This window comes from Perca fluviatilis, chromosome 13, assembly GCF_010015445.1.
Source record: "Perca fluviatilis chromosome 13, GENO_Pfluv_1.0, whole genome shotgun sequence".
Lineage (NCBI taxonomy): Eukaryota > Metazoa > Chordata > Actinopteri > Perciformes > Percidae > Perca > Perca fluviatilis.
In genome coordinates this window covers 17,271,402-17,297,094 of record NC_053124.1, presented here as the reverse complement: position 1 = coordinate 17,297,094, position 25,693 = coordinate 17,271,402, and the positions used below count along the sequence as shown (strand labels likewise).

The window sequence follows — 25,693 nt, the reverse complement described above, 5'->3', positions numbered from 1 at the left end:
CCATCTCAGCTGCAGTTTCTTTTAAAACAGCTCATGTATTACCAACAGAAACTGGCCAGACCAAGTTTGTACCTACAGTTGAAATGTAACCTAAAGTGGGCGATACTCTAAATCATTACAAAGTAGGTGAGGAATGTGATGCAGGAATGCAAGGTTAAAGTCACCCCTCCAAGGCGTCTGCGCTGGACACAGCAAGTCTGCTCACCCTTCTATTAGCCAAAGTGTTTGTTGAACATGGTGTCGGTGATAACACCTGGTAGTTTTCACTGACGAAGCCTGATTATATATCTGGCAGTTTGCTAAATATGGCTAATTTTACAGACCTGCAATATCTCTCCCTTCAAATAGGAATTTGCCCTCTCTCCAAGTTAGAACACTGTCCCTTTCTGAGGCAGATGTTCGCCCAGCTGTTTGTGTGGGACACAGCAGCACAGACATTTTAAACACACTTACATAACAAAACAAATTTAGGAAGGGGGAAATGGTGGAAATTGTATTTATTGAAGTACTGTGCTTAGGGTGGAGATTCCATTCTTTTTTATGGAGAGTTTAATAACTCAATCTAATAATTAAAGTTCATTTTTTTATTTTTTAAACACATTTTGCTAAAAAGAAAACACAGAAATAATGTATCTTCAAACAGACAACTAAGTTGCAGTTGGCACACATCTGTTTGTCTGTCTGTGCATTATTATTGTTATAGTCATTCGGCCTACTGTACATCACAAATTTATTCAAGCCCGAATGCTGCGTATACATTTTCAATCCACAAAATAAAAAGTCCATAAATCTAGAAAACCAACTCAAACAACCTTCACAATCAGATCGTCTTTGTTTGTCTAAGCTCATAAATCACTAACACAAACATTTACTGAAGAGACTAGAATAAACACCAATTAAATAGTCCATCGTTTTTAGGTTTTTGATGCAAAGTCCGCACACTTAAACAAATCCAACCATTTTGATCATGTGTACACCACACTATTTTGTGGTTTTGTCGAGCCATTTCATGAAAAAAATATATATTACAAAGTTTGTACAGAACAAAAGAAAATGGGACTCACTTTCCCAAATCACACATCACACAAATATTTTTGAATCTGTTGACCTCAATGGCCAGAGGAAGAATAATAGTTCTCCAGATAACTAAAGATCTTTGGCTTCTACTTAGGTGAAATGTAACATGATTTAATTTTTAATTATAATTGTTTTAATTCTAATATTTATGATGGATTATGCATACTCTTTGGCCTGGTATCCCACTGACTGATGGTCAGAATTATTGCTCTCAGTGATGGAAGAGTATGCCAACACAGCAGGATCTTGTAAAAACTGTCCTCATCCCACCCGGCCTCGTCCCATGGAGCTTTCCCCTGAACACCCTGCACCCAGTCCCTCCTATTGTGGCTCACTGATCCCTAATGTTCCTAAAAATCACACACCTTCTCAACCATCTAACCTACATACATTTAGACTATATATAAGGCATTTCCCCCCTGATCATATCACCTTGTTTCAATACTTCAGTGATACAATACAAACAGGTGTTCACAATGAGACCGCATGGTTTTGGAAAGACTTTATTGTGCTGCACAAGTGAACACTAATGTGGTATTGCATTTAGTGCACACAATACAAGAGACAGAGAGAGAATAACACATTGTACAGACAAACAAGGAATAAAAGTATATACTTTACACATTTTGTCATAAATAAAGTCTAAACATCAGTGAAGTGGTTCATTTTACATAAAAATAATTAACATGCCACATATGTTGGATAAATGGACACTGACAAATTAGATGTCTCTACTAGCGTTGGTCTGATTCCAATACTTGCTTCTGCATGAAAACCATTTGTCTGATTTTCTCAACCCACTGGTACAAACCAGTGTTTGTAACACAGGTACAGAACTCATTCATCTCACATTGATGCTGCTTGAGGAGGTCATGAAATAGCTTCTATAAATAAAGATAAAGGCTTCCCAACTTCTGGTGAAAATAAATTGTAATGAAACAAACAAGACTACTCTGTGAACTTCCAGTGAGGACTGCGTAACAGTCAACCTAGCAAGTTAAGTTTTGTCCATTGATCTTTTTCTCTCTTGTAAAGGAGCTATAGCAACATGCCCACACATAATAGAAAATATATAGAATATATAGAAAGATCTCCTTTCTGCTGACAGAAGATTGACATGATCACTCTTTGGCAAAAGAGCTCAGTTTCACATTGGCCTTGGTGTCGTTTATCTCATGTTGATGGGCTGCCCTTCGTCTTGCCCTGCCCTCGCTTACTCCAGAATGAAAGCAAAGATACGGTACATTGAATGAGAAACATGCAATAACTGCGTCTCTATCCAACACATTGCACATTGTCAGTCCATCCAGACATTTCTCCTTTGCTTTTATGCCTAACTGTTTATCCATGCCTGAAGGAGATGATAGAGGGACCTTAAAGATCACAAGACGCGATGATATAGAAACGGTAAAGCCTTTTGAAGTGACAGCTAAAGCACACAAGGATGTAATTTAAGGTAAGTGGTAATACTACACCATGCCTTTTAAGTGTGGCTGTGCCCCAAAAAGATCTGAAAAATCCCTCAATCAGCCTGCAATCGGTTGAAATAAAGACATCAAGCAGTGTAGACACATGGCTGATAAGTTCGAACATGTAAAGTTTCTTAACAAAAAACAATCAAATAAAATATGAGAACATTAAGCCAAACAGCTCATCTGCCACCTGTGTGACTTGAAGTGTTTCTGCGTTAGTTAGCAGTGGCTTTACATTGTTTATTACATATGAAATGCATCAAACTACAGACTCTGCAGTCAAATACTGTAGCACAGACTTGATCTAGCAGCAGTTACAACCATGTTGAAGCACAAGCAGAAAAGCAACTGAGTGATGAGTGTGTTATGACAGTTACTAAATACAGTACATGGTAAAACAAGTAGTAAAATAAAACTTCTTTTGCTCAAATTGTAACATTGTACACGGAACGGAGCAAATTAAGACTACTATACACAAACACTTTCTTTCGCAGGTCAAAACAACTCTGTTTCTTCAAAGCATTACAATCGTTATAACCTCTTAACGCATCAGAGTTTTATCTTTTAGATGACATGGTGGGGTCAAGAATGTGCAGCATGGCTTTTATTTATATGTTCATTGTTTATGGTGACTTTTTTTTTAATTGAGTAGGGCTGAAAAAATGTATTTCACCTGCAGCCATATGACAATCTAATGTAGCCTACTGACACTGTATGAATGTGTTGAATTAGGGCCCGATTCATTATTAAATTGCTTTAAAATATTTAGTGGTGTTGGGAGTGGTGTTGGGAGTCATTTTGGTCATGGTTTAAAATCTCAAATCAGAGTATTGTAATCTTATACCCATCAAACACATGACATGTTCCACTGTTTCCAGTGTCAGATTTTGCGTTTCTACTGGAATGTGTGAGAAACTCTTACCGCCTGCAGCTACTGACTCCATACAAGCGTCCTCTCTAAAACTGAGGGATTGAGCAAAACTGTGCCTCCATTTAGCAGACAGGTAAATGTCAGTAAGGTCATCTATGATATATTATCATGTTACACAGTTCGGCTGGGTGTGTCACTCTGAAAGGGTCTGATGTCTGATAATCTGGCTATCAGATTTCCTCTTTTCCAAACTGTCCCTCTGAAGTTTGGTCGTTCTGGATTCTAGACTTAGCAAAGACTAAAGGTTCAGGTTGACAAAGAAGCACAAAGAAGAATAAAAAGATCAGATTGAGTTTCTTCTTCTGTCATCACCCAACATGAACATGTTTCACCAGATATTACACTAAGGATTCTGGGAAGTGTGGTCTTTGGATCAGTAGGTACCTGAGGTGCATAATTATAAGGCAACATAAAAGAGCTTTAACTTAGCTGAGTTTATCTTTGTTTGTTTTTTTGGTGCCATAAACCTCAAGTTACAAGGACAGTAGGGAGTGTTGTTCTCAGATGGAAGAGAAGAGAGGTTGTATTGATCCCCAGAGTGAAGTAACGTATAAAAAGTGAGGGTTCAGGGGCTCTGGGGTTGATTTTTGTGGCTGTCGCAGCCAGCTTGATGGGTAAGGGGATGTGCTTAAAATCTGAGACTCTTGAAAACAAATTAAAAACAAAAGGCCTCTGTGGGGTTTTAACATCTGCTGTGTCTCTAAATGTGTCTACGACGATGGTGGTGATGATGGTTGTGCATGTCCTCCATTGTGATCCTGCCCCACACACCAATCACAAATGTTTCAATCTCACACTCATTGTCCCCACGAGCAATTCGGAAGTAGCCGTTTTCTCCCCAGTTCTTTCCCCAGGAGTTAGCAGCAATCTGAAAAGAAAAGTAAAGTCAAACTTCTTTACAGATGAGGCAGATTTTAATTTGAGAATGTACACACTGTACAGTACCTGGTTATATTCATGCAAATAAAAACAGAACTGGCATCACTGTCAAACACTCCCTTTGACATGTATTATCAATTATTAAAAGCATAATGTTTGAGCTGATTAAGGGCTGATTTGAGCATGGGTTTGTTTTGCATACTGAAACTACTTACCCAATATTTTTTTGATGTCCCATCAAAGTTTCTCTCCTCTCCCCACCTGGTGCATAAAGCAGAGAGGATGGTTACTCAAAATGCACATTCGAGTGAAGAGCCAAACAACAGGACAAAAGAATATCCTTAAATACAGATCAAATCACTTGTGTCAGAGTTGAAATAATGGATGCTGTCCAACAAACATGTAAACACTTCTCAAGAATGTGTTCCCCGAGAACACACTTGGCATTATTGATAAAGAAAAGCAGGAAGAGGTATAAGTAGTGTTGTAGTGGGGAAGGGGGGGGGGCGGGGGGTTAGAGACATCTTTTATCTTTTTAACTACATCCTGAAAACAGTACAGTACAATACAGAGTATTTATGGTTGGACATGGCATACTTGGCACTCCTACATCATTCCAATCCAAAGAACACGGAATTCCCCTTTTCCTTTGCCATTTCCGTACTCCGGACATAAAATAGGAAGGAGAGGGTAGGTTACGAGGAAGTGAACACCACCTCAATCTGATCACAGATAGCTGAGAACAACACAACGACAAACAATAGGCACAAATATACATATGTGAATCTGAACGTAGAGGCCTATCTTTACCCTTCTTTCTCACCAGAAGCTTGATCTCAGGAAACCTTGGCAAAGGCCCAAAATTCCCATCATGCCATGCACTTTCGTCTTAGCTAAGCCACTGCCAACTTTTAGATGCTCGCCGTTTCTGCTCGTCATGATCAAAACATTCTCCCAAATTCCCATACTGTTTAGGCACTCCAGGATTTTCGTTTCCCAAGAGACTCCCGGTGCCCAATCGCTTGTTTTCTTTTATAAGGGAAAGAAATGCGTTGTGTGTTTGAGTGGCTGGTCTCAGACTCTGCCAACTCAGTAGCCACAACACTGGCAGATAGTGCCAACCTTCTATCAGCGAATGTGTTTATTAGCCCGGTGTTTCAGACATGACATTGACCAGGAGCAGACGCATTAAAAACAGCTGTGTAAACAACTATGCCAACTACAATCTGAACCAGACTGGATAGATGGGATTTGTGTTTGTGAGAAAGGGCACATTCACACCTGTATACTGTATGTATGTGATTCCATATGCATGCCTGCCTGCCTGCATATTAATTGGTACAGACAGAGCCAGACAGAATCGGACCACTGCTGATCTCTTATCCGGCTTCCAATCAGCTCACTTGCTCACTCGGGGACAATGATGAGCATACCGCTGTACCCATGTTCCCCGCCCTTCCCCAACGCCCCTCAGCCCACCCCTGACCTCTTCTCCGAGGATTGATCCCCCTCTCTCTGTCCAGTGCAGTCAGGATCAGCGGCCCAGACAATGCCCTTTCCACAACAGTGGACCTCAATGCTCTTTCCACAAACTTTCCCAGGCCCTGGGCTTAAAGGAACGCACCGCTATGGGATTTGGCCTATGTAAACACACTGATGCCTGTGGCTGGCAGGTTGGAGCTCAAAACACTATGTTGTCCCTAAAACCATGTCGCTGGTACATCCACATTCACTCCCCAGTGAGTCAATAGGAACCAAATAGCAGAAGGCATTCAGGAAAGCTGGGAATCCACATCCTCATCCTTAGCATCATCTCACACCCTGGATAAGTCCATAGTTTATCGACAAACTGAAGCTGTAGATATGTAATTACAGTCCATAGAGCGTGAGCCCGACATGAGCACGGTGAACAAACATGTGCATCCACAATTTTCAAAGAGGACATTTCACAAAAACGTATGAAGCATTGGGTTCAAACAAGCTAAGTACATGTTTGGAGGCTGAGTGTTTATCATACACATGCACATAAAATGAAATGGCATAAAATATACATGCAAGACACGAACATGAAAAGGGACATGAAAGGCTGCTTGTAAATGGGTTGTGTTTAGTCTTTGTCAATGGCCAATCAGATACAAAAAGAGAGACTGCTTTTATCATAGCGCTGAGATTCCCTGTCTGGAGAAACTGATGTTCATGAACAAGCTCAGACGCCGAGGTACTAAGTACAGTCAAATGCTCACAAAAGCACATTCCTCTGCTCTGCCCCCATTGCGTGGTAGCTCTTCATTTGAAAGTGAGACTAGTGAGCGGCAATATATCATTGTCACGAAAGACACACTTTATAGCAGAGGAACAGCTGTTCTGACCACCGAATGCCCATGGTAGCGGAAATATAGGCTCTCAGGGCAAGGACAGGGCACAACAGTTCCGGCTCGACCCCTCCATCGCCAGGCAGGGGGCTGAACCGGGCGAGCCTTAGAGGTTGGTTGTGGTGTGAATGGGACAGCACTTTGGCAGGAATGCGGTGTTCAGCTACAACGTGACCCCCGAGCCATCTGGGTTCCACCTCAGACATGAGGCACTCACAGACAGAGCGTGTAGCTCACTGGCACGTTTTGCCGAGGTAATGGCCAGCAGGAATGCAGTCTTAACCGACGCCCATTTCAACCCTGCCTGTACCAAAGTGAGGCTGGCACAGAGCTCCAAGCGCCAGGGCCCATGTTGGGGATCTTGGGGCTCTATGGGGATTCAACCTCCGAGCCCCCCTCAGGAAGAGGGACACCAAAGCGTGACTCCCCGAGCCGCCGTCGCAGACTTTTGAGGACAAACAAACTGTCGCTACTCTGACTGACACAGTCACAAGGCCACCAGCGACGACAACGTAGAAAACGTTCAAGTTCAAGGTTTCAGCCAATGTTTAGGTAAACGCAACTGCACGTGAGAAGAAAAAAGGAACAGATCTCCTGATGATACCCGGAAGATATAGTCTCTCCTGGGTCTTCCAGGGGTCACAAGTGACATAGTTGGTATACATACTCGAACTGCACATGCAAATATTCAGTGCTTTAAGCACTGCCTCTGGCGGTCAGAAGGGATGAAATAGAACTACTACCAGTCTGTCTGAAGATAGTCTAAATGATAACAACAGTGTTTTGACTTGGGTGTGGAGAGGAGAGAAAGAAAAGGAAGCGTGACGATTAGTGAGTCAAGATGACCAGCTGAGGAGTGATGATAGCAACGCCACAGAAATGTGGCAGGATAGAGAGGAGGACGGGGGAATAAGGAGAGACCAATGGGTGGGGGCAGGTAATCCAGGTGTGTCAGCTGTCTACCCGCCTCCATATTTGTGGTCGCCGTAGTGACTAGATAGAGGGAAAAGGAGGGTGGGGGAGGCCTTGTCTTCAGCAGACGGAGGAGTGGAGCCAAGGTGTGTCTCCAAGAGCAACAGACTGGGAGGGAAGTTTGTTGACACGTACAATCTCAGCTGTGTGCAAACAAACGTGCAGGTGAAGCTTCGAATCGAGTAGCTTCTCAATTAAAACCTGATTCATTCTTAAACACTTTTTCTGCTGAAATGGCATCTGTTGAACATGTAGCAACAGTGAAAACAGGCACATGTAGACTTAGATCAGGAGGAAGGAAGGCAAATGTGTTTGTCCAGACCCCATTCACGAGTTTGTGTAACATGGCACGTGGTTTCCCTGTTTATTTTACAGTAAGTCTAATCAGGTTCGTACACAGAGCCAAACCTCTACTTACAGCTATGCAATGACTAATAGGCTGGTGGTTCACAAAACATTGGCAAAATCTCTATTATGTACAGTATACTGATAACTTACCCAGTGATCCTGATTGAGTGTGTGCCGTGTTTGCGGTATTGTGGAGGTTTGGTGAAGCTGACGTCAGTATGTTTGTAGATCCCATTCTTATAGACAAAGAAGTCCTCGTGGACCTCCATTATAGCTGCAAGAACCAACAAGCAGGGAGAATTAGTTGGATATAACACACAGGCAATATGACTATTCAGGCTGCAGAAAGTATTATGGAAAGGAGAGATAAAAATCTTATTCAAACAACAATAAATCTAAAAGTAATTACCTAATTTCACCAAACAAATTCCAATTTCCCCCCTGAGTCATACACACCCCAGACATCAGACAGGGCAGCGGTGTGTGTGTGTGTGTGTGTGTGTGTGTGTGTGTGTGTGTGTGTGTGTGTGTGTGTGTGTGTGTGTGTGTGTATATGTGTGTGTGTGTTATATGTGTGTATGTATGTATGTGTGTGTGTGTGTGTGTGTGTGTGTGTGTGTGTGTATATGTGTGTATGTATGTGTGTGTGTGTGTGTGTGTGTGTGTGTGTGTGTGTGTGTGTGTGTGTGTGTGTGTGTGTGTGTGTGTGTGTGTGTGTGTGTGTGTGTGTGTGTGTGAGCTGCACAGCTGAACTCTGTGTGACTTTCAAGCTTAATGAGAAAAACTCTCCGGATATACAGCTGAGAAATTCCCTCTTATGGAGGGTTACCTGCACTAAATCCAATGTCCTTTAGCTGAGAACAGTGTGTGGACCTCCACTTGTATATACAACACTGACACACACACACCTCTATGCCATTGTGTCAGAGAGAAACTCAAAGGCAAAAAGGAAACTTGACGTGAAGCCAATAAGTTTTCCTGGACTGCTAAACAATAAAACAAGAAACTGGCACAGCCTCATAGAGAAAGAAAGACACAAACAAAAAAACAATAATGATGACGAGGTCAAACACCACATCATCCAAGGTTGGCAACCTAACATGAGGCTTCACAGTGCATGTGTTTGGAGTTGTGTGTCCCTTGGGAGTGCAGTGTTGTTTTGATTTTTAAAAAGGAACACTCACTTGGGAGCAAATGTTGACACTAAAATATTATTTACAAGTTTGCCTCACCTTGCACAGGGCCATTATCCATAATCTCCTTCATTATCTCCTTTTCCTGAGAGAGACAATAGAAGGAATGATTTATAGGCAGAGGAGAGAGAGACAGACAGGAAGATCATTACATATCAGTGAAATGGAGAGGATGAAAACAACCCCCTGGATGTTAAAAGTCAGATAACAAGATTGAGTCCAGCAGGGCCCCCTGGCTTTAATGCCTGGCTTATTGACTTTACAAGTCATCGGGAGACAGTAACAACTGGCTGTAATGATTTCGAGAGGCATTATTCGTCATTTAGCAGTGATGGATGCTAGACGATAAAACCACATGTCGGCTGCAGCTCGGTGGTTGACTTTGAATTGGGAGGAGACGCACAGAGCTGCATGCAGAAACGGCTTATGGCTTAGTGAATGTTACCTGATATTTTGAGCTCAAAAGGAAGGGCAGAGGTGCTTTTGTAAATTGTGTTTGTTAGATAGTTGTTTCTCTGTGTTTTCTCAATGTAATTAGTCAGACCTCTTGGCCACTATGCTCTCATATTGACTAATTCTGGTTTACTCAACTTACTATTGTGGCTGAGCATGAATGGATGACATGCAGAAAGAGTTGAGTAATTTGATATTAGAATGTAAACACAGAAATCTAATTCTAGATACACTTTTGAGTCTTCAAATGATAGTAGAGCATGATAATGGAGGATGATATTTAAAGTGTTTGTGTGTCCAGTATATAGAGCCAAACCAATCTTAACTCCAAACAGAATTGATTGTTTTTTAATTCCTTATTATATTTTAATCAACCATCTCAATCCTGAATCCAACTGCCTGGACCATGAAAGTGGCAACAGGCAGGAAAAAATACAAATTCTTGTTGAGCTGGTCGGGTGTTGAACTGATGTGAGGGTGTTGACCTGTGAGTAGGTGTGTATGCATGCATCACATATGTCTGTTTATGTATGTATTGTTTTGTGTTTGTGCTTACATTGGATGAGAGCCTGTAGGGCGGTGTGGACTGGTAGATGTTGTTGTGGTAGTTGTCCGTGTTGGGGCAGCGCTGTGTGGCCTGCCTCTTCCCCCGACCAACCGAGCGACTCTGCATCATACAGCGGCCCACCTCCGCTGGTGTTTGTTGCGGAGGTCGGTATGGATAACAGTCGTCTGTCACTACTCTGTGAGAGAAGAGGGATGGAAAAAGGTGTCAAATCTTTAGCATGTTGTCATCAGGTAATCACCAGAACTTATTATATGATGCTTTCCTTTTTTTTTTTGTAGTTCAAATTAAATTGAGTATTTACCCTCTACGCCGGAGGTACCACCAGGCTCCATCGATGCGTCCACCTGCACAGCCTCCCTGGTTACGTGTGTCACAGGAAATTAGATTTTGTGGGGACAGTTGAGGAGTCATATGACCCATTGACTGGATGGAGATTCTGTCTGATGCTACAGCTGTTGAAGAGGATAGGCAATGTTACAAAATGTCATGCAAAAAAAAACTTTTTTTACACTGAAAAATATGTTAGATTGGAAAATGTTATCCTCTAATTTTTACAGTTTGTGTCTTCAGGAAGCTAATGTATGTGATAATCATAGATATCCATAAACATTTTGCAGGTGCTGGATAACAAATTTCTGCACAGAAACATGATATATTTTAACCAAAAACGTAAGACTCTTTGTGGTCAGCACATGTCCATGAAAATAAAAGTATTGGGAACAATTTTGAAGTGTTTGGGTATTTATTTTGCCTTTTTCAGCCAATGTCACCTAACCTGTCAAATATGTCAAAAAGTTATTTCCCTTTTACAATTTGTTATTCTTCCATTTTCTTTCTTTCATTTAGTACGTCTCATAATGATAGCCCACGTTTTCCTGCATTTTATTCATTTCTACTATTCCTGCTCTACCTGCAGTTGAGAAAGCCCAGGATGCAGCACAGTTGCCCTGGTCCAAAGGTTCATGAATCTTTCCTGGCCACTTCTCTGCTGAGTTGAAGTAGAGTGGCAGACGATCAGTTTGAGCATCCATGTTCATCTGACAGAGAGAAAAAGCGAGTCAAGTCAAGAGAGCGTAATCACTGTTACACTCTCACAGAACAACCCTCAATCTTCATTAAGGAATCATTAATGTTCTCAGTTAAAACAATGATTATCATAAGTGACAGCCACATTTTTAAATAAGGATTTAGAGTAAAATAGAGCAAATAGCAGTTAGAACCGCCAACACAGGGTTGCACCATGGGACTGTACAAAGTAATTATTTGGAAAAGGTGAAACATATGAGGGCCGGGGCCGGGCAGACAAACACAAAGGCAGGAAAAGACACAAGGCAGTGTGTAAAACAAGACATGACACGGCATATACGAACCTACAAAAATAAAACAGCAATCATGAAACAGATTACATAACTCCACCTTCCAGTAGAAGGAACTTATTCATAGGTGGTGACTAAAATCATTTGACCCACTGTCAATCTCTGACGCTGTAGAATAGACAGAAACCTTTGATCCCGGTCCTCTCCATCAGACCATTTTGTTAGATCGAATGAGTCATTTGAACCAACTGAACTCTTTCATGGAGGCATCCATCTCTATTCAAAATATCAATATCACTGTGATGATAAATCTTAAATAGGATGTTAAGTCTGTGATGGAGTGCAAATATTTTCCTGATGGCACTTATTCACTTGCAGGTATACATACTTAATCTATTAGTGTCCACTTGAGTTTGGATGCTCTCCTAATCTCACAGTTATGTGTGATAACAGACACGGTAATGTATCTCTCTCTCTCTCTCTCTCTCTCTCTCTCTCTCTAAGAGCCTGGCAGCCTGTGCTGCATTCCTCCGATTGATAGCGAGGTATTCAAAGCACAAACAGCCACCTGATACATAACTAAGGAATGTGCTGCTGGTCAGGGATTTGTAGTTGTGTAAGGTCAAAGTCCAAAAGCACACCTGAAACCTAAAGGCGTGATAAAAGAGGAGAAATGGTTGCCAGAATAAGTCTAAATTCATTCATGAATTTACTATTTTCCATCCCTTACAAAGAAGTCTACAGACAGACATGAAAGGAGAGAGGGACAGAGAGATTTATGAATGGGCTGCAAGGCTCTGATCTAGTTCCTGGCACATGTAGGGACACGCTGACAGCGGAAGAAGGAAGGGGGAGTTGTGAGGTTTTTAGGGTGGAAGTAGTCGTGGAATGTTGGGAGACGTAAACAGGGGGAGTGAGGACGGATGGATAAAGGGATGGATGGAGGTGGGAGGTGTAGACTAAAGAGGAGGTTTGCGCTTTATTCTCCAGGCAGCCACCATCCTCTCCATCTTCTGTGTCTGATGTTTTGGTTCCGTCTTATGTAATCTGTCTGGGTGAAATGTAAACAAAGACTGAGCGGATCCGAGTGGGCTGAGGTTCCAGCCAGAAACGCCATCACATACCAACAAGCCACCATAATTAGGCGAGAAACGTTTTGATCAGCGCTCCCTTGTTGTAATAGGTTTTAGACCCAGCATATTGCAAATCATCATATCATCACATCACTCACAGGAAGTATGCAGGAGTGTTTAAAGAAGTGAGAAGCCACAACAAAACTGTAACAATTCCCTTTTTCTCTGGATTCTCACCTGTCGCAAAAAAATCCTGCTCTCCTCCTTTGATCCAACATTTAAAATCTACTTTGTACATAAAAGTATTCAAAAATATTAAACTTTATCTTAAAATCTAGTGGGAAAAAATCTTCTAATCTTGTAAAACGTTTCTAATGACACCAAACTGTATATAAATTGATACAGAAGAAATTTGCAAACGTGTCATACAAACGTGTCATACAGCTTCAGTGGGAACAAGAAATACATAACAGGTGATGTATGTGACATAAAAGAAGAGGTTACACCCAGTAGCAACAAGTAACATGATATTCTTCCAATCCCTGTATGGAAGTTAGTTCTCTCATGCCACCTTTTAAAAGCAAGGTCTGAGGTCAGAGGTCAAAGATCGGCTACACTGAGGATGGTAAGGTTTTAATGACTTCCTTCAGGCACTTGACCACCTACATACATGTATTTCTCCTACTCCAAAAATAATGATGAAGACTGTCCTGTACCTGGATCTCATTCATATTCATAATAGTCCTGGAGGGTCTCTGTGTGCCCAGGCGGAACCGGATGCCCTCGTCCAGAGTCATGCCGTAAAGCTGACTGTAGTTCGCTGCCTTCCACCTGAAAGCACAATATAGGAGGAGCATGTGTTTGTGACTATGTGTAATTAAGATCCTATTGTAGAACATCAAATCCCATAAAGTATGTGTGCCTGTGTTTGTTTTTTTACCCATAGTTTCCTCTGTTGACGGCATGGATAATGTCAGGCTCCATCAGACAGGCGTTCTGCTCACACTCCCAGCGTCCTGTTGTCCCACATGTACTACAGAGGAGAGACGGAAAGTGGAGCAGACATGAGCCCTTTAAAAGGCTTTAGTGGCTGTAATTGCATGCAAATAGTTTCAATTTCCATATTTATGCAAAAGCCAGTGAAGTTAACATTAAGTAGAAAGACTATCTGAGGCATAGACAAATATTCAGGGACTCAGAGGAATTCCCAAATAAGAAATTAATTAAGAGAATAACGTCAGTAACTGGGGAAAAAAATGGTAAAAGAACGAACGAGGGAGATGTTGAAGGAAACATTCAGCCTTTTAAGGCTGCAGAATGCAGATCCATTTTTAGTCAGAAGGAAGCAGAGAAGAAGTCAAAGAGATGACAGAAGAGATAAGAGAGCAGGATATTAATGATGACGACTATGTTTACTTTGGGGATCCTCAAAAATAACTTGCACTGTGTGTGTGTGTGTGTGTGTGTGTGTGTGTGTGTGTGTGTGTGTGTGTGTGTGTGTGTGTGTGTGTGTGTGTGTGTGTGTGTGTGTGTGTGTGTGTGTGTGTACTAATGGTGGAAAAGTATCCTAAGTGAATGTACCAATACAACCACATAAAGTAAAAGCCCTACAAAGTATTATCAGCAAAACATACTTAACGAAAGTAGAAGTACTCACTATGGACTGGCCCATTACAAAATGTTATAATATTATGCTGTATATAGTATTGGGTACTGTACTGACACAAAGCTTACTCACACAGACAAATCACCATGCACATGCCTAGAGTTCATTTGTCGCTGATACTTCAAAGTAAATGATTTGCTGTAGCTAAACAGTTTGACCAGAGTCCCCTAATCTTGCTAATTAATGGTATGAATCTATAACCATCTATAGGATGTTTCATCCCATATATTTCCTAAAAGCAGCTGTCTGGACAAAACAAAACACCAAAATTGAGGCCTTACTTTTATAAACTTTATATTGTCCAACCAGGATGGTATATAGAATGATACAGAATTAAAAAAAAAAAAAAAAGTGATAATACAGTGATTTACACAGTGATGTGACTTTTCTAAATAATAAAACTATTGGTGGGTCAACTTTTGGGTCTTAATTCATTCAGGAGACATTCTGTAATGTCATGCTGCTCCACAATTCCTTACAAAAAATAGTTTGACATTTTGGGAAATACACTCTCTGCCTGTACAATAAATATGTTGTATATGTTAACAGCTGGTTAACACTAAGTTAAGGCATAAAGACTGGAAAAAGGGGTAAACAGCTAGCCTGGATTTGTCCAAAGGTAAATGACACGATATATCTTGTTTGTATAATCAGGATTTTGTTTTAGTCTTTATGCTAAGCTAAACTAACTGGCTGATGGCTGCAGCTAGTTACTCTGACAGGCTAGTGGTATCAATCTTCTGATCTAACTCTTGGCAAGAAAGCAAATAAGCATATTTCCCAAAATGTCAAACTATTATAACATTTAAGCCCAGTCTATCCCAGCACACTATCAGTAATGACACATTTCTTACTCACTGTTGCTCTCTGTATCTTAAGGTTTCTCTCCTTATGTCTACACTAATCCTTACTGGACTAGATTCAGGTATTATGTACCCTGGAGATTTTAAAGCATTAATGATGTTTTCTTGGCTTCTTGGTTGTCTGACTGTAAATATTATTGTTCTCCCTCTCCCTGAGACTACCTGGTTAAATAAAGTTACTAAGTCACCATAAATAACAGCTGCAAGGTCAGCAGTCATTTTGGGAATATCATAATAAACGAGTGTGTTAGCGAGGGAATGAGGGGTGTTTCCCACACAGGCATGTATAGACTTCCAACCATAAAGTCTACTGTAAATAAGACATCATGTTTACAAAGAGGGGGACCTGCCCCCAAGGATCATTAATCACACACAATGATGAAGACGCTAAATTCCCCTTTAGTTACACTAAAGCCTACAGGGTGTGTATTACCTGTCAAACTGCACTCCTCTCTGCAGTGTCACTGAGACACGAGCAAATATAATGCACACACACACACACACACACACACACACAGACACACACACACACACACACACTCACACGAATAGGCCTAATGATGGACTCAGGGGGACAGAATGTGACTGAGAAAGGAATGTGACTGAGAAAGAAATATGACGGCTCTGAGGACAGTGGGAGGCCTTTTCACATTTTCCATCATACTCCCAATTAGACCATACACCTAGACCATACACATTCAAACACTTGCATACAAAACATGCAAACCTGGGTGACATGAGGTGCATTGTCTAGCCAAATCCTGCCAGATCAGTGCGAAGAGAGCCATGTTTGTGTGCGTTCAGATATGACCTGTATCTACATTATCTGAGAAACTATACAACTTAGACCAAGCTGCCATTGGCTGTTGTCCGATCTGAAGTACATGCAGACAGAGCAGAGCTGCTGTCAAATCACAACAGAGATAGATGCTGCTTCTGAGCCGTTTAAGATTGCTGGTGCTAGCAGGAGGCACCGCGTTTCAGATCATTTGGAGCAGATAAAGAGTAATCAGGTTACCAACAGCTTAGCAAGGAAAATGTCTCAGCTGGGGATCACATTAACACAGAAGACTGCCGCTGATATCATGGTGCATCTTCACACATACACAAACACAAGCCTTTGTTTAATACTTCATGCTCAGTCAGGTTGCGTTTCTATGCTGTCTCACACTGACACAATCTGCCCAAGAGTTATTCTAAGATAAAGATTATACCAATTGTGATACTGATGGGTAAAGAGCAGATTTTTTTATTGACTGTATCAGTGATATTTGGCTTCTTATTTGGCTCAAGTCAGTGGTAAGTCAAGACATAGATAGATAGACATAGGTTAGATAACAGTGTGCGGGAGCTTGGCCACTGCTAATTAGAGACTTTGGAGGGAAAAGAGGGAGAGCTGCATGTCGACTCAAAGCGGAAGCCCTGTCCTCCACCCTGCAGCCCTGATTCTGAGAGCTGGGAGGATGCACATTTGGGAAATTAATAAGGGAGATAAATAAGTGAGAGAGTGGGAGTGGGAAAAGGGAGTGTGTGTGTCCCTATGCGCCAAAGCTGTGGTGCAATATTTCAAGCATCCGTGTGTATTGCCTTAACAAGCACGTGTGAGAGTGTATGTGCATAAGACTCTTTTGTGTGGTGGTGAAAGGGGGAGTTAGCACATAAATGCTGTTTTCTGGTGGACTGGGACACTGGAGGTTATTTTTACCACGCAGCTCAGCCTTTTCCAAGTTTTTTCTCCTGAAGAAACGCTATAGTTCTGCTATTCATCAACAGCCGTCCTCTCCTATCTACGCACCCATCAGACCCTTTAGGTCAAACCTAATTGAGCTGCCATGATAAAAGTCATACTTCAGGCCTGTCAGATTGACACAGCACAGCTTTTGGAGTTGAACAGCTGCAAGGTATAAAGCAGAGGATGTCAGCGAGGTCAGCGTGGTTTGGGTTAGACGTGTCGTGACAAATAGCCACAGAGTGCATCGTTGCATGAAGATAAATATATTAAGGGTGTTAAATCAACATTTGTGTGAATGTTCACAAACATACGCATGGTCTTTGAGGAACATCAAATGACACAGATATGGGAAACCACAGTGGAGGACAGGTGAGGAATTCAATTTATCTTCTTCCTGCCTTCACTCACTTGTCCGTCTCTGTCTCCTTCCTCTAGTCTCTCAGAACTGCATTTCCTCTCCTTGACTGCCGTCGATATCATGCAGAAAAATGACAACAGCCACATGGACTCTGTTGGCCTTAGGGGTGTTGAAGGCCATGGAGATAAAAGACAATTTGCTTTCACTGAGAGCTAATCTAAAATACTGTTTTTATAAACTAGAGACTCATGTCAGGGTCATAAAGTGAAGAGCTGTTTGTGAATTTGTCCATCAGAATGCTAAACTGGAAAAATAATACAAAACAAAACACTAATCAATCAAAAGAGTCAAAACAAGATATATGAGCGTTGTATTTTAAAATACAGCCTTACTTTTGTGCTTTAGAGGAGACTGGATTTTTATCTATATCAAAGTAAGATCAGTTCAGAAGCTTAACAGGAAATATCAATTATGATTAAATGTACCATGTTAATCAGGAGGGGTATGTAAGACACTGTTTGAGAGGTTGGCACACACACAACACGAGATAGAAAACATTGGCATGGAGCCGTTTTGATTTATCCTCAGCTATGCAGCTACTGTTCCTCCTGTTGCAGGCACAAACTACCAAGTTGTTCTTTACTGCATAACATATCATAACAAAGAATGCTTTGGAATGAATAATAACTTTATCAGCATTAGCTCTGTAATACATGGACTCGTAAGTTTGAAAACAAGACTAAATCTTTCTCCATAGCACTTAAAACAAGCCGATAGGCCCTTGTTCTTCCTTGTGTTTTTTTCCTTTCTATTTCATTACTCTCATACTGAACTATAGGCATTTTTACAAACCAGTGTTTTTGACTTGTCATAGTAGGAAAAGCACAGGTGTTACTAATAACACTAACGATGGCTCTGTTCCGACATGCACAATACCAGCATCCTGAAACGGCAGCTAAATGGAATTCAACAAACTTATTTTTTTTTATTTTTTTTTTTACACTTGGGATTTTCCTGCTGTCAAAATAACTTCCAAGACTAGAGACCATCTTGCAATGGGATCACAGCAGCACAACGCCAAATTGGGCCAGGGGCGTAAAGTATGGGAGGGCCCTTCCCTACTTCCTACCCCTACCTTTGGCATCCTTGCTTCGGAGCACACCCATTTTTGATCTCAGCCTTCATTTTGATGTCAACTACATACCTGTAAAGTTTTGTGACTGAATCTTTCACAGTTGCGACGCTATCACTGTATTACTGACAAAATCTGGCCGCAGACATATAAACACCTGGCAAAGTACTCAAAACCATCTCTGTGGTACGTAGTTCCCGCTACAGTAGGTCCCTCTTGGACCACATTTTGCCATAATCTCACACACCGCACACGCATACACACACACACACACACACACACACACACACACACACACAACGTGATATGAAGATTATGTGATCAATGTAGGATTTCCACTCAAAATATGGACATAAAAACTCAATATTATGAGACCAGTGGCTTTGTTATTAGAAACACATGCTGCACACACATACTTTGTAAACCCTGGTCAACTTTATTTTTAAACTCCAGTACAGATCCCAGAGGTTTTAGGAATACAAAATACTGTATGTCAGCATGAAATTTGGAAAAATGAAATGCACGAGACATCTACAATTTCTTGTAATGATGCATCCATAAAAACATGGCACCTTGGGTTTGAATACTTCACTCAATATAAGTGTTAGAACAAGTAGATACAGAGCATATAGATGAAGTGAGGGAAAACAATGTTTTTCAAGCTTTAAGCTATGTGGACATTTAAGGGAAAACCTAGGATTTAAGAGGTTGAAAGAGAAAGAGGAGGAGAGGGGTTTACAAACCATAAATTGCAGTTCTCTTTGTATGTTTGCCCTGAAAAGAACTTGTTGCCATTTCTTTCGCAGGTGCCTGAGAGGAGATAAAAAAGGGGCAACTTAATATACATGCAAATATACAAATGGGAGACAGAGATGCACTTACATACATAGCACTCACACTTAATAGTGTGTGTGTGTGTGTGTGTGTGTGTGTGTGTGTGTGTGTGTGTGTGTGTGTGTGTGTGTGTGTGTGTGTGTGTGTGTGTGTGTGTGTGTGTGTGTGCGCGTGTGTATAATATGTGAGGTCTAAGGAGCTCTGAGCTCCAGTAATCCAGTGTAGGAATGTGGCGTTAGCTTCTTTCCTCCCTTCCCAGGCTTCCTGGGTCCTCGTCATGCTTTAACCAGCTTACGCTCCACTTCACCACCTCTGGTGAGACAGAGGGAAGGGGCCACAAAAGTAGCCAGTCCATTACATCTATAAGTAAGCACCAAAAAATCCTTAACATTTGCACTTTGAGCTGCAGTGCTCCACTAAGCATTGTCATAAACCATAACAATTATTTAGCAGTGACACAGCATTAGCATTCCTTTTGAATGAATTTGACCCATTAAACTTGAAATTTGAACCCTGCTAACTTACAGATTGCGAAAACTATATTGACTTGGTGACAGATTCACAATGAGGTTTATCTACAAGTTGATTTACATTGGAAGGTGCTGTCGGTGGGAATTTAGGGCATGAGCTGGCTGAGAATTTACAGTGTGAGCAGGTTTCTTCACCTCAAAGGCTCAAAGCTGATTGTGTGATTTATGACTGAGGCCCTCTGTTACCCATCATCCCCCTCACAGCTGTCTCGCCCAGCACTCTGTCACAACTCAGTTACCGCAGAGCTGAAAAGTGTGACAAGTTACTCATTGACATTTAAGGGTATTATAAAAGTGAATTCTGTTGAACTGAAAGTATGTGGTTTCATGTAATGTCACACTTTTTTATGTAGCATGATTAAGACATGATGTGAGCCAATATTAAAAAAACTATACACTGACTTTGACAACATAATGAGAAAAGTCCAGCTGAATAAAGCATTGAATTGAGTTATGGACTAAAACAATCTGTGAATGCTGGTCAGCAATAAGAAAAAGGACTGACTGAAAAAAAAAAATCTGTCACCTCCTTCCTTCTGAAGCACCATAACTTTTCTCCAGGCTGTGTGACTGTGTGGTCAGATATGTGTGTGCACACTCTTAAACATATATTAGTGTTTGTGTCCCACCTCGTGATCACCCTACGTCCAGGGAACACATACCTGCACCGACCCCTGTGCGTCCCATCCTGTCTGTCTCTCTCTCCACATAGCCCACATTCCTTCTCCTGACCTTCATTCATCCCTCCATCCACCCCTCCTCCCTCCCTCTGTTAGGGTTAATAAAAAGCCTACTGTTCCCTGCTCTGTTTTCAGGTAGGCCTCTGCTGTCACTGGCACATTTTACACCTCTACACTGAGAGGATGGTGCTACAACTGTTTGGGGAGTCCAAATGTAGTCAAGTGAAGAGTTAGATAGATGAGAAAATTAGTTCAATCTTAAGTTTTCTACTTAGGAACTGTACCAAAATGAGCAGGGGAGGACAGAGCATTCAGCCTTCCCTTCTGAGATTTGTTAATTAAAAAGAGATCGAATAGACATCCAAACAGATGTCATACATGTGTCCAATAATTTTCATACAGTCCATTATCTTAAACATGTTTATTTTTTGTGAGTATGAGAAAACAGGTATGTAATTGTAATTTTTATTTTCAGGTGTCATGCTGCTTTGCGCTGTGCTTTAGTACATATTCTGTCAATGGGGTTCTGTGATGCTCTCTGACTGAGCTTAACAAACTATGACAAGCCCACACACACCTGTGAAAACTCCCTGAAGCACACTCAAACATATTAACACATTTGCTTGTGAAGGCTTACTTACCTATGAAAGGCGGCTCCATGCCAAGACAATGGCCCCAGAAGTCAGGGCAGCAATCAGAGACGGTGCGGTTGCAGAACAGGTCGCAGTAGCAGATGGTGTCCAGGTAAGGAACCGTGCAAAGGTCGTCTCTGCCTGGGCAGCAGCCTCCTCTCCTCTCACAGTAGGAGCCAAACGGGTCCCTGATGCCTCCAACATGGAGCGGACTGGCAAGCTCCCTCTTGGTCCTTCTAGACAGGGTTCTTTCTGCAGTGCTCTCTCCCAACACCACAAGCAGCAGCGCCGCCACAGTCAACAGGAAGAGCTTCATGATAAATCTGTGAAAGGAAGCGGACAGGAAACAGGATATAAGATATTTAGGTGAAGATAATACTATATATTCCATACCCTTCTATAATCCTTATTCTTGCAATTGACTCTGATATGATGAAGTGGAAAAAATGTTTGTGAACGTCAAATGCTGCACACTCCACAGGAAGAGAGGGGAAGAGGTCGCACTGTGTGCAGCATAATTGGGGTTTGACTGCTGCCAACACACTAGCCACCTCCTGCTGAGTAATTCACATACGCACTGACACACATGCACTCAGTAACACACAGAATATACTTTTAAACAGAGCTGGCAGCAAACCCACATGATCCTTGGAGATCATCTGCTTATTTTTTCCAACTTTCCTTTCAAGCATCCAAGACAAACAGCAGCTAGATATGAAAACACACTCAGCAAAAGAAACTGATGGAAAACAAGTATGCAATGATAGAGACAAAGGTCTTTAAACATGTTGAATTATGTATGATGGGGTCACTTCAGGCCTCATGTAATAGGTTATTTAGCTACCTTTTTTACTCTCATGAGATTAATTAATAAGTGCTGGTATATAGTCCCTCTTCAACTGTTATTTTCACAAATTCAGCACTGTTTGCATTACAGAGACATATAAATCCAGCTGCACTATAATCACCCTGTAATTAAATATGTGTGTGTGTGTGTGTGTGTGTGTGTGTGTGTGTGTGTGTGTGTGTGTGTGTGTGTGTGTGTGTGTGTGTGTGTGTGTGTGTGTGTGTGTGTGTGTGTGTGTGTGTGTTGCTCTCAGGTTACTGAATGTGTGAGTCTATATGGGGCCGGACAAAGACAAGGGGTATGCCCACTGCTTACATACATTAAATAGCATCATTCATTATCCAATCAGATCTCAGAGCACAATGGACAGCTCCAGAAAAGCTCTTTGCTGTCCTGTTTTCTGCATGACTGCGCCTTTAGTTGAAACACACCCACACCCCACTTAGACACACACACACACACACACACACACACACATATGGGCATATGGCAGCATGGGATGGGCAGGTCTCCTCCTTAAAGCAAGTGTTTTGTTGTGGCAGACTCTATGCAGCAGTGCAATAAAACACCCACCCGTCTGCTCAACGAGCTACAGAGGCCTTTAGGTCAAACTGTCTGTGTAAAAAAACAAGTGCTGATTGTAATGCTGGCTGCCGACAGTACCTTAATCGATAACTTCCCTTTACAGAGCAACTTAGTTATTGTTGAGTAACTTAAACAAATAAATCACTGTTTTTCTACGAGTAACTTCAAAATGTGAAAATATCTGGTTGTCTTAGTACAGTTCTCAGCCGAAGTGGGACATTTCAGCTTGTTAGTCCATATCTTCAGCTGCTTTTCTTATGAAACAGACACAGAAGTTGCCATATGGCCCATCGGTGCTGCAGACAGCTGTAGCCAAGCTACTGATCCCACACTGCAGCCACAGGACAGATGAACCCTCAGCAAGAGCAACGCACACACATACTAGAAGTAGTGGAACTGCACTGTCATGTTCTCGGCTGGACCTTCGTCGCAGCTTCAGGACCATGTTCACAACTTAAACCTGTTTAAACACTTTGATGAATCTCTGATTATATTAAAAACAACAATAATTTCGTTATTAAGGGTCAGTTCACCCAATTTAAAGATAAGAGCAGCATCTCTGCAAAAACAGTGTCTGTTGATGATGCACAGACCTCAGTGTGAACACTGAAACTACTTTCTCCTGAAGAAATTTAGCTTTTAACAGCATGTTGAACATTTTTTAAGTAATTTTTCAATGCTGTCGGCACCAGAAATAAAAATGCACTGACCTCACCATTGTATTGGGAGTGGAGGCAGAAATATCAGATATCTCAAAACCTGGACTAAACTAAAAATCAAATCTATATATCTGCCAGGCTACTAGAGGTATGTGATGTTATTTTGTAATTTGGGTAAAGCCAACCTTTAATGTTCCATGCTTACTGTACAATTTGTCCTATGACCACCTTCTTTCACTTTCCTTCCCACAGCTAAACTTTGAGATATCACTGCACCACCCAACAGATAATTCAGGCATCTTGGCTCAGTATATCTATATTAAATTAAAGTAAATTTTTCAGATATTTTTACTTTACTACTATTTATTTTTGTGCCAACTTTTTACTTTTACTCCTTACACACGAATATCGGTACTTTCTACTCCTTACATTTTACAAAATTGGCTCCTTACTTTAGTTTCAAATCATTTCAGGAGTTACCGTTATTATTTTTCAATCTAATTGGATGGGACTATACATTGTTATAATGTGCGGCAAATTGTGCCAAGCGAAACACCACAAACTGCTGGCTTTCAAGAATTTATCATCAAATTTAAAAAAACACATAGAGGTAAATGCATATTTTTGTTGTTATCAAAAGCTATTTGTTGTTTGTTTCAGTAACTTTATTAAGTTTACGTTAATGGTCAGTTACATTTGTTCTCCTGCTAGCAATGACGATGCCTTGGTTCGCTAGCATTTAGTTAAGTAACCCAAGTAACGTTAAGGTTGGTGAGCGTTCAGTTTATTTGAAAATAATCTAATACTAGCTGATACAATATCTGCATGTATAGCTTTATATTAAAAACTAATTCAGTAACTTGATTTAGTGTAACAGTGCTGTAGTAACGTTAACGTTACTTGGTCTTGTCTCAAATCAAATTTATTTTGGCTAATGTTAACGTTAATGTCTCAAACCTCTCAGACGTAAGTTAGAGGACTCATGTTTGAATTCTCACAGAATCACAATTGAATTCATATCTTGCTGCTCAGTCAAAATCTTATTAACCTGGAGTCCCAGTCTCTGTCACAATAATCATATGTGATGTTTTAGGCCTATTGGCAGACATCCATTTAAAATGTAACCAATAGCATATAAAGATCCTTTTCTCCATGTCCACTGAAGTTTCTCAGCTTGCACTCTAGTAACATTTGTGTGGTCCAGGTAGCTTTGCATAAAAAATGGTTGTCATTCGCAAGGCTACTTTTACTTTTATACTTTAAGTAAATTTCCAAGGCTGTACTTACTTTTGTACTTACTTTTTTGTTACTTTTACTTGAGTAAAGAAGTTAAATCAGTACTTCTACTTTTACCAGAGTATTTTTTAACACAAGTTACTTCTACTTGAATATGGGAAGTAAGTACTTTTGCCATCTCTGTCTATATTAAAAAAGCCCTTTCAGCTCCAGTTCCCTCTGTGTCACACAGTCATTGGCCATTATCTGTCAAGCTCTATTTTTAAAACACCCACGAGGTCAAGAAGAACAGAGACCATTTATAATACCATGCAGGTGGCTAATGAGGCCTGCACCACAACAGGTGAGTGGCGGGATTGCCTGTCTTGGTGTGTTATCAGTCTCAATGTGAATTACACAAGAGGAGCTGCCACAAACTCACTGGACTCAATAACCTCTTGAAAAAAAATCTCACCTTTTTCCCCACTCATTTTCTTGAACCTAATAACTTGAATGTTGTATTCTACAATCCCACACCAGAAGGTAAATATGTCGTAACAGTTAAGACTTGACTTACTTAAATTAGGTGCCTTTGGCTAAATAAAGCACTGAGTTATAATCTCAGAAAAATAATGATTAGCAAACATAAATCAAAAGAGCTTAAACATTTCCATATATCAAAAAAGATATTTAAAGTAACATGAGATCAGTATCAACCACACTGCGACGTTGAGCCTGCACTTGCCTGAAGTCTGGCATAAAGGAGGGCTGCTGTTGAGAAGTGAAGAAAGCTAAAATTGTTACCTTGAGTTGAGAGACAAATCCTGGTTTTGTAATCCGAGAGAAAACTGCAGAGCTTTGCTGATGTGTTGCTCAGGAAGTCATCCACAGGTAGAGAGGTAAAAGGTAAGTCTCTCTCGTGTCGTATCCTCACTCTCTTACTGGATCTGGTTTGTCAGACTGTCTTCTCTATATACAGCCAGTTAGAAAGGCTAACCACTCCCCCCGACCCCCCTTCACGCTCTGCCCTGTCCCCTGCCTCCTGCTCAAATCTCTGCTCTCTCTCTCCCTTCTTCTCTCTCCCTTCCCCACACACACACACACACACACACACACACACACACACACACACACACACACACACACACACACACACACACACACACACACACACACCCTTCCCTTTGCTATCTCTTCATGCCTTCCCTCTCTTCATCAGACTGGAACCTTCTATCTGAAAGTGAAATGGTCTGCACTCATCTTTTTTTACTCTGCTTCTTCTTCTATTTTCTTTCCACTGTCACTT

At 41.2% G+C, this 25,693-nt stretch overlaps 1 protein-coding gene across 2 annotated transcripts; it reads right to left on the bottom strand.

Annotated features, from left to right (window-relative positions):
• Positions 1-1,564: 1,564 nt before the first annotated feature.
• Positions 1,565-25,358, bottom strand: tinagl1 (tubulointerstitial nephritis antigen-like 1). Of its 2 annotated transcripts, XM_039820550.1 has the most exons (12): positions 25,192-25,358; positions 21,091-21,404; positions 19,149-19,215; positions 13,595-13,687; positions 13,371-13,485; positions 11,176-11,302; positions 10,567-10,717; positions 10,254-10,440; positions 9,284-9,329; positions 8,202-8,325; positions 4,575-4,620; positions 4,181-4,348 (listed from the first exon to the last, which is right to left on the bottom strand). In XM_039820550.1, exons 2-12 carry the CDS (start codon positions 21,395-21,397, stop codon positions 4,181-4,183), a joined length of 1,431 nt encoding a protein of 476 aa, XP_039676484.1. In that variant the 5' UTR covers positions 21,398-21,404; positions 25,192-25,358. The 2 variants fall into 2 exon arrangements, with proteins under 2 accessions (XP_039676485.1, XP_039676484.1); XM_039820551.1 differs by lacking the exon at positions 25,192-25,358 and having other exon boundaries at positions 1,565-4,348; positions 21,091-21,397.
• Positions 25,359-25,693: the final 335 nt, after the last annotated feature.